The 10,683-nt window shown below is 34.5% G+C and overlaps 1 protein-coding gene across 1 annotated transcript; it reads left to right on the forward strand.

Annotated features, from left to right (window-relative positions):
- Positions 1-2,773: 2,773 nt before the first annotated feature.
- Positions 2,774-10,310, forward strand: rsph3 (radial spoke head 3). The gene is made up of 9 exons (XM_073846391.1): positions 2,774-2,964; positions 3,476-3,563; positions 3,793-3,934; positions 5,584-5,729; positions 5,956-6,159; positions 8,680-8,842; positions 8,954-9,040; positions 9,162-9,244; positions 9,844-10,310. The coding sequence occupies exons 1-8, from the start codon at positions 2,852-2,854 to the stop codon at positions 9,215-9,217; spliced, it is 999 nt and encodes a 332-aa protein (XP_073702492.1). The 5' UTR covers positions 2,774-2,851; the 3' UTR covers positions 9,218-9,244; positions 9,844-10,310.
- The last annotated feature ends 373 nt before the right edge of the window (positions 10,311-10,683 follow it).

A 10,683-nucleotide genomic window follows, 5' to 3' on the forward strand; every position in this document is an offset into this window, starting at 1 on the left:
ATTCAATATTATTTTAAGTACAAGGTGAATGTGCAAATGTGTGCTGTAAGCTAAGGTGTATATTGACACTGTTGTAGTACAGTAAGTCAGGGGGATCACTTGGGGTACAAATGGAGACTCAATTTTAAGGGAGGACCTGGTTTTTCAGAAGGCTATTTTGGCCTGCCAGAGCTATAGTAAAAAGTTATACTATAATGTTTTAAAACGATGAACTATTTTACAATTCACATTAATATTCAGTGACATAAACTGAACTGAAACTGTATGGTCCTCATGTTGTTGTCTCACTTCTGTATGATGAAATTAATCACAGCTAAACTGTTATTTCTTCTAAACTGATCACTGAAGAATTTGGTGCCGTTATTGAGTTTCAAAGGTGTGTGTATGTGTGTGGGTTCAGGTAAACCCAATATTGTCCTTGTGGGGACATTTTTTGGTCCCCATGAGGAAACAAGCTTAAAAATCATATAGAATTAAAGGAGTAGTTCACCTTCAGAACAAAAATTTATACAGATAATGTACCCCCTTGTCATCCAAGATGTTAATGTCTTTCTTTCTTCAGTCGTAAAAAAAATGATTTTTTTTGAGGAAAACATTTCAGAATTATTCTCTATGTAATGGACTTCTAATGTTCCCCCCGAGTTTGAACTTCCAAAATGCAGTTTAAATACAGCTTCAAAGGACTCTAAATGATCCCAGCCAAGGAAGAAGGGTCTTATCTAGCAAAACAATCGGTTATTTTCTACAAAAAATTATAATTTAACAATTTTTTTAACCTCAAATGCTCCTCTTGTCTTACTCTGTGTGTATTCTGTGTAGAGACTAAAAAGTATATATCGTTTTGCTAGATAAGACCCTTCTTCATCGGCTGGGATCATATAGAGCCCTTTGAAGCTGCATTTAAACTGCATTTCGGAAGTTCAAACTCGGGGGCACCATAGAAGTCCAATATATGGAGAATAATTCTGAAATGTTTTCCTCAAAAAACATAATTTCTTTACGACTGAAGAAAGAAAGACATGAACATCTTGGATGACAAGGGGGTGAATACATTATCTGTAAATTTTTGCTCTGAAAATGAACTACTCCTTTAAGTTTTCTGAAAATCTAAAAATGCCTGTAAGGGTAGGTTTAGGTGTAGGGTTGGTGTAGGGCGATAGCAAATACAGTTTGTACAACCCATTATGGCTATGGAATTTTCCTATAAAGCATGGAAAACCCAACATGTAATTCAAGGAGACTTTTGTTTCATGCCACACAGCACACACATGTGTATAAATAATATAAGCAGGTTGTCATAAAAAAAAATTAAGATGGATGTCGGTTGTCAGTTGTTGGATATGTGCATTTAGTCTTGTGACAGCAGCCTAAATACCTGCTGCTTCATTATTAATGTTAATTATTAATGTCAAATAACACAAGAAAAAAATATATATAAAATAATCGCACATAACGGAATGACTTTTGTATATTTAAGAAAAAGGTGAGGTCTATGCAATATGGAAACATCATGTATTTTACATTTGATTATTTTATTCAATTTCTGTAGTATTTCTTATCAGAGCTGCATAGTAACTGATTACATGTATTCAGTTTCCAAAAATTAAATAATTTGTAAAATACTCAGATTCAAAATCAGACTACAGTTACTTTTTTTTATGTATTACACGGTTACATTTTATTTACACAATAGCAACAAATTATTCATAATTGATTGATTCTTTCTAATTCCTCTTTTTCATCTTTTAATTTTCTTAATAAAAATAGCCTACTGCTTATATACACTCAAAGAGTCTTCCAGTTTTGTGGACATTCACACAAAGACCAACAAGGTGGCAACACAGCATTTGACCACTGATTTACAAAAATCATTTCAGGTCTAAGAAGTGTTTCAACATTGCATCAACTACTGAGAAACACATTTAGGCCTACTTTTATTGGAATTAGAGATTGTAGATTATTTAACCACCTTTAACAAAGGCTTTTGTCATCTGATCCTGTTTTAGATTTTAAAATAAATATTTTAATAAATGAGTATCACATTTGCATGTTCACTGGTTCTCTGACGTTGGTTTTGGTCATATGGCATGCAGGTAAACAATGATTTAATTAATTATTAGCTTTTTATTAAACTCACAAACTCCCCAGAGTTCTTTCACAAACATGTTTAATGCACTTTATGTTGTTAACAACAAATTGAACATATTTTCTTACACTTTGCATTTTTATGCCAATATGGTACAAGATTATCCTGTTTTAAACCAATGTGATAAACAAGTTAGGTCAAAGGTAATCTAAAAGAAGTCTGACTATATTACCTAAAAGTGTAATGTAATGAATTTCATTACAAACTATATTTTTTGTCATTTGTAATCAGTAATGGATTAGGCTACAATTTGTTAGGACCTATCCAGCATTGCTTTGTATTCATGTGTACCCTGTTGTTGGTAATTAGCTTCTTTGGTCTTGATTCTGAATCAAACCTTAGTCCTAACCCTATAGTAAGTATTAAGCAGGCCTAAATGTTATTTATTAATTACTCAGTACTACTAGTTATTACTCAGTAGGCTACTTAAATATATAATTACACAGTAAACGAGGACATGTAAAATAGTACTAATTTAAACGTGTATGAAAGCTACTAGTTTCAATACATGCACACAAGACTAAAAAATTTGTTTAACCAAACCGGAAGTAAACAAAGTGGACCGCAGTTGTTGGAAACAGTCGCCACGGTAACAGTATCAACAACCGCTGCAGTTACAGATAGGGAAACGAATCCAGCTCTCAACAACCAAATTTGATTATTTCAGCCTTCAGTCACACTTTTGATATCACAAATACAAGGAAAATGGCAACTAGTTTACAGACTCAGAACGAGACGCAAAGCGGAGTTTATACATTTTCCAGCCGTCCGCGTGCGGTACCCAACCGCCCCAAATACAGACAAGCCGCTCCGCTGCTGTGAGTCATACACCACATCTCACTTCAGCTTACATAATTTGACAATATTAATAGTCTAAACACGTTAAACGTTATTGATAGATTAATATTTTTAAGATTTACTTATATTTTGCCGTTATAACGTCCATTTATTTTGTCCACTCCATACGTGGTCATGTAAACATCATGTAAACATACGCTTTCTGATTTTTTATTACTTTTTTTCGACAGATCCTTTTAAATACAAAGTTATCCGAAATCAAGTGACCACAGCTTTACTGTAGTAACAATAATGGTGATAATTACTAGAAAAAAATGCTTTTTGTTTGTTTGTTTTGGACATATAATGTGATACCAAACTTATCAGTGTTGGGAATTTGGCTATATTTTAATATTAGTAAGTAAGTAGGCCTATTTACCAATGAATAAAAAAAATACTTTAAGTGGATAAAACACATGTGAAATGTAAAATATGCAACATGCTGATTACTTTAATCTATTATACACTTTTTTTCTTCACTGTATGATGCAGAAATGAGGAACAGAACAGTTACGGAAACATCATGTATGACAGACGTGTTGTCAGAGGAAATACATATGCTCAACATATCCTACCCATTGTGAGTATTATTACAGGTTAGAAAACTTTCTTATAAGCAGATACCCAGGTTTGTGTGTACAGTATTTGTGTAGTCTGACAGCATACTATAAAACTACCAGAGAATATAAAATAGGCCAAAAGCTCATTTATATTATAAACCATAACACAATGTTTGTTCATATGGTACTGTGATGAGAGCGCAGTTGATGCATAAATAGAATATGAATGAATATACATTTATTTAACAGACATCTCAGTCTGATCCAGTGGAGTTTCTCAGACAGCAAGAGGCCAGAAAAAGAGCTTTGTCCAGAAAACGGCTGAAGGAGCAGTTTGGCTCGAAAACACCAGAACCACTAGAGGGCAGAAAGAACATGGATGTGCAGACAGGTAGTGAATAATTTTGCACAATAAACTCAGGATCTAACAGAGTGCTGCTGGAATGATATATTTTTGTAGGCCAAAGCCTAGAATAGAGTTAGCATTTTACCATTTTCCGGTTCCATCGTCCTGAAATCAGTTGATTTCTGATTGGGTTTTTGGGTAAGTGTCTGAATTAAAGTCTGTGGTTAGCACAAATTCAAGATATTTTCACATTTAATTCAACAACATAAACTACACCAGTACCAGTGTTAATGCATTACAAGTTACATATTTTTTTTTTAAAGAAATTAGTAACTAGTTATTTATTTTTTTTAAAGAAAAAGAAACGCATTACTTTTTACAAGTTATTTTTTCAAATAATGCCAGTATCTTTTCCCATTTATTGACTGCTCTCCTATCCCCATGTCAAGAACTTGGGAGTAAGTGCTGAGGCACTGTGTGCCAAGTATATGGTAACTGTAGTTCTAACATGCAGTTACTTGTCTCACTTGCACAAAAACAGATTCAGCATTCCTCCAAATGAATAACAACTATGAAATGCTAACTCAGAATATGATGCAAATCTGCAATAATTAAATGGTAAATAACACCAATATCTTTTATCTATTTAATCTGGTTTTATTAATCAATGTCTTTGCTGCTGACCTTCGATGAACCAATTCAACCATACTAATATGCAAAAATTACTTTAGATGAACTAACATTTATTGCTGAGGAGTATTGAATTTTCTTCTCCTGCGTTCTACTGTACAGATTTGAATGGGCTTTTTCATTTCACTTTTGATGTGAAAGGGTTTTTATATTTTTTTGTCAGAAATACAACTTTTTATATTAAAAACAAACACACAAGCCCTGCCCAGATTTAAAAAGTAATGCAAAAGTAACTTAACACATTACTTCACATAAAAAGTTACATAATTAGTTACTTTTTAGGGAGTAACGCAATACTGTAATGCATACTTTTAAAAGTAACTTTCCCCAACACTGATCAGTACTACCATCATCACTACTCTTCTGATTTTTTAAAAGCTTCTACTTGTTTTGACAAAAGGCAGTTGCTAACAAGTGGCTAAATGGGATTAGAAATGTTTTAGAAATGAACAGGAAAAGTCATCTACTCACTAGTCAATGCAAACAATCTCAAACCTTCAGGAAAAATGTTTTTAAATAAACACTAAACAAGTTGTTGGAAACTTAATGGTGGTGATGTTGTTGACGTCATGTGATCATGTAGTTTGTTTATAGCATCCGTTTAGCTTTAAAATCTGGAAAATCAGAAGATTATGATTAACAAAACATGTAAGAATCATATACTTGATATATGTGTATACTGATTTGTCACAGAGCTTACTTTCTTCAACAATCAAAAAGGTTTTTGTCAAGGGAACCAGGGTGATGCTAACTCTCAGGTTGGCCTACAAAAATAAATCATCAATGCAGCAGCAGCAGAGCCAAATGTTAAACTTTTGTGTGGATCAATAAAATCTCTGGCCTACTTTCATTGAGTAACATTTTTTTATAAGCAACCTTCTACAACACCACAAACCTATACACATAATTGTAAATCTCAGAATGGATACGCATATTCCTATCTGATAATACTGTGATGAACCCAGAAATCAAGTGATGAAATATCTCACTCATGTGCATTTTAGAGATGTATCTGGAAGAGTTGTGCGATCACATAGAAGATGTCAATGTGGAATGCCAAACAGACATGTTCCTGGACAAACCAGCAACTCCCCTCTTCATCCCAGCCAAAACTGGACGAGATGCAGCCACACAGATAGAAGAAGGAGAGGTGCAGAATAGATGCTGCACGCATTTTTTTTTTCTGTTCTCACACTTAAATCTCTGCTCATCACATTTGTAGTGCTGTTGCATTCAGTAGTGAATCAGTGCATTAAATATGTGTAATCAAATGAATAAAATCTGTAAATCATGCAGATGACTAAGTCTAAGAAATCTGAGGAAAAACATTACATTTAAAACCTTGAAATTTTCCAATTTGTTTTGTCTGTTTTCAGCTGTTTGACTTTGATGTGGAGGTCCAGCCCGTGTTGCAGGTATTAGTGGGCAAGACAATCGAGCAGGCACTGCTGGAAGTGCTTGAGGAGGAGGAGCTGGCCAACCTGAGGGCTCAGCAGCAGGTATTCAAGGAGATCCGTGACGCTGAGCTGGTGGAGGTACAGAGGCTGGAGGAGAGGGAACGGCGCCTCCGTGTGGAGAAGGTGAGAATTGCTAGAAATATCATGACTGATGCTCAGCCAAACCCTGCAAGGTCTTCAGTTTGAAGGTTTGAAGTCAAAGGTAAAGACTATGGCAACAGACCAAAAAAACATTTTGTGTCTGAAAATAAAAGCACAGTTTAGTGGCTGGAGGTTGAACTTATATTAAAGGAACACTCCACTTTTTTTGGAAATAGGCTCATTCTCCAACTCCCCCCGAGTTAATAAGTTGAGTTTTACCGTTTTGAAATCCATTCAGCCGTTCTCCTGTTCTGGCGATATCACTTTTAGCATAGTTTAGCATAGATCATTGAATCCTATTAGACCAATAGCATCGCGTTCAAAAATGACCAACGAGTTTCCATATTTGTCCTATTTAAAACTTGACTCTTCTGTAGTTATATCGTGTACTAAGACCGGTGAAAATGCAAAGCTTCAATTTTCTAGGCTGATAAGATTAGGAACTACACTCCCATTCCAGCGTAATAGTCAAGGAAGTTTGCTGCCGTAATATGGCCGAAGCAGGAGCAGTAATACCACGCAGCACATGTGCAAATGCTAAACTAGCTGGGAACTCATTTCTGATAATACTCCGCCTGCTTCGGCCATATTACGGCAGCAAACTTCCTTGACTATTACGCCGGAATGGAAGTGTAGTTCCTAATCTTATCAGCCTAGAAACTCGCAGCTTTGCATTTCCACCGGTCTTAGTACACGATATAACTACAGAAGAGTCAAGTTTTAAATAACAGATAACAAATATCGAAACTCGTTGGTCATTTTTGAACGTGATGCTATTGGTCTAATAGGATTCAATGATCTATGCTAAGCTATGCTAAAAGTGATATCGCCAGAACAGGAGAACGGCTGAATGGATTTCAAAACGGTAAAAATCAACTTATTAACTCGGGGGGAGTTGGAGAATGAGCCTATTTCCAAAAAAAGTGGAGTGTTCCTTTAAAGGGGTCATCGGATGCCCATTTTCCACAAGTTCATATGATTCTTCAGGGTCTTATTGAAAAGTCTATAATATACTTTGGTATAAAATTCTCAATAGTACTGTAAAAAACACCATTTTACCTTGTCAAAATCAGCTCTGCAAAAAATCAACCCATTTTATTTGCATGGTCCCTTTAAATGCAAATGAGCTCTGCTCGCCCCGCCGCTCTCTGCTGAGGGATTGCGAGTGGCTCAGATGTCAGGAGTAAATGACGACTGTGATGTTCATTATTACATCCAACAACAGAACACCTTCATCACTCAATTAGAGTCTTCCACTGCACCTGAGTCGACACAATGGCGATCATAATCGGACTGTTTCAGCTCGGTGAGAGCGGGTCTAAGGTAAGGCGCTCATGTCAATCAACTGTGTGCCATCACACCGACAAGAAGCTGAGAATGACCTGATTTTAAAAAGGGGATATTACTTTTAAAGATTAAAAAAATACCACTGGGTGGATTTTTATCATTGTAGGTTGGTTGTGTACACAAACTGCCAACACACATTAATGTTCAAACAACATGTAAAAGTTAGTTTTGCATCCGATGACCCCTTCAAGGTTAATGGAATGGTTTTTGGTGAGGTTTAAGTTTAATTTTAAGTTTTAAGTATAATTGTATAGTGCAAATTGTCTATCTATATAACTTATAACCGAATATTACGTGTAATGCTCATTTATCAAACTATATAATATATAAAATCAGATTTATTTTAGATTTTTTTTTTTTTTACCATAAGATTTACTGATGTATAAAGTAAAACCATTCTATTTTGTCTCAATTCATATTCATATTTCAAATGATAAGCCACATTGAAGTTAATGAATGATGGTCGAACATTTGGATTTCCTGACCGATATACTGTAATTACCTCTTTTTGTCAATATATATTCTGAATCTGAAAATTAATAATAATAATAAAAAATAATAATTCTACTGAAAAATACATTTTAGAAAAATGCATTTCTAGATGTGTGAGCACAGACCTAGGAGGTTTAAAGAGTTTTAAAGGGAACCCTGGGTATTAAGACTTGTAAGACTTTCTACTAAAAGCCTCAAAGACATCAGGGCTAAAGTGGAGAGAACAAAGATGCATGTCTTAGAAAGTTTTATTCATCCACAGGCATATTCCCATTCTATTTTTCCTCTTGTTATTGCTAGGAAAGCAGTGAAGTCTTTGCTTCTCTTGTTGCCCTTCGACTGAAAATTACAACCAAAATCCACACAATGTGGCATTGTACCAGTATTTTATTTTCTGAGTTGTGTATTCCAAGTATGTTTGCAGTAAAAATAGCAAGAGGTAGCACCAGTAGCTCACCGAGTGGCGATCATCAACATAATGGCGTACACCATAGTGCAAAATATGTATAAAACAATGTGGATTTTTAAAATAATGTAAATCTTTCATGGGTTTTTTACTATATATTTCAATAAGTGACATATATTACTGTTATATTAAGCCATACAATGCCTTTAATGCCTGTTGTGTTTCAATATATTTTTAATATTGCTTTCTTAATGTAGGAGAACCGGATAAAGCAGCAGCAAGCAGTGCTGGAAAAAGAGAAGGAGACAGCAGATAAAATTGCTGCGAGAGCATTTGCTCAGCAGTATTTGTCTGACCTGTTACCCTCAGTCTATTCCAATCTAAAGGATTGTGGCTACTTCTATGACCCTGTGCAAAGAGGCAAGTCCCAACATGTGTGCATGAAAAACAGACAAACTGAATTCATCTCTATATTATTCTTAAATCTTAAAAGCACAGACTACTTATGAAATTTCATTATCCCTGCTCCAGATATAGAGACCGGATTCCTCCCTTGGCTGATGGAAGAAGTCACCAATACTTTAGAACAGGGATATGTAGCAAGAACAGTGCTCGACAGTGAGTTAACATTTTTCAGAGTTGTTCTAATTGTTTTCATATATTTTTAAAATATTTTCTGATGTCTAATACAATGATAACAGTATTTTGTGCATAATTTGGACTTCTTGCTCTTCTACAGTGCTCATTCAAGATGTCACTAACCAAAGACTTGAGGCCTTTCAGATAAAAGAATAAACTTCTTCATGCGATTTCCTATTAGAGGTAAACAGGATTTAATATTTCATAATTTTAACACTTTAATTAAAATATTAAATATTAAATAAGACATTATGAGTATTGTATGCTTTCCATTTAAATTTCACAAAATCAATTTTACTGTTCAATCTGTTTAATTAATATGTGGCCCTGGACCACAAAACCAGTCTTAAGTAGCACTGGTATATGTGTAGCAATAGCCAAAAATACATTGTATGGGTCAAAATTATAGATTTGTCTTTTATGCCAAAATCATTAGGATATTAAAATCATGTTCTATGAAGATATTTTGTAAATTTTCTGCCATAAATATATCAAAACTTAATTTTTGATGAGTAATATGCATTGCTAAGCACTTCATTTGGATGGCTTTAAAGGCAATTTTTTTTTCTTTTCTTTTTTTTTTGCACCCTCAGATTCTAGATTTTCAAATAGCTGTATCTCTGCCAAATATTGTCATATCCTAACAAATTATATATCAACGGAAAGCTTGTTTATTCAGATTTCAGGTAACCCTTATGACTGGTTTTGTGGTCCAGGGTCACATATCAGTTTGATTAATAGTTGAGGTAAAGAGTTAACTGTATGGTTTGTTTTCATTTCAGATCATACCAGGAAACAAGAAAAATCTGGAAAAAAAAAAAACAGTAGTTCATGCATTTATTATAAAGATAGAATAAAATGTATACAAATACTATATTATTCATATATTATTTGAATAAAATAAAAAATATATATGCCAATTGTTATTTTTAATATGTTACACTTCAAATACAACACTAGGAGGAGCTGCGGAGTCTGGAAAAATTGACCTTCACTCAAACTCTTATTTAATATTGACCACATTATTGGTGTAATGCAGATGTACTGTATGGAAAATTTGGCCGGCTTTTGTTAATATTTAGAGTTTATGAGTAATATTCTGGATACATGTCCTCCTTACATGTGCAATATGCTGTAGCTCAGAGGAGCTGTCTTCAAAACATTGACCATAATGCTGTACAGTTTAACTATAAAGAGATGCTGTAAAAAAAATTTACGACTTAATAACTCTATAAACACAATATTTTCAGTTCGGTGGAATGACTATTTCATTTTCCCGCCTACCTGTCTCGCCTGGTTCTTGACTAAACACCGTGACGTGAACTGTTCGACGGTTCCGCTTCAGCTTTCATTCACCTCGCCTATATACGGCTCTATTTTAATCCCGCGTCTCCATTGGTCAACTCCCACCTTTGGCCACACCCACTAGGTGCATCGGAGTTTCACTTCCGTTGGCGCAGCTCTGGTAACACAAATAGAAACAGGCGTGTTGATGTAAATATATCGCTAAGGAAAGACCTCTGAGTCACATAACAGTATACTTATTCAGACCTCAACCGACGTAAATGTTTGAATGACCTAATTACTATTGTAGATTATTCAAACATATGAGGTTTCATTAC

Source organism: Garra rufa, chromosome 8, assembly GCF_049309525.1.
Source record: "Garra rufa chromosome 8, GarRuf1.0, whole genome shotgun sequence".
Taxonomy (NCBI): domain Eukaryota; kingdom Metazoa; phylum Chordata; class Actinopteri; order Cypriniformes; family Cyprinidae; genus Garra; species Garra rufa.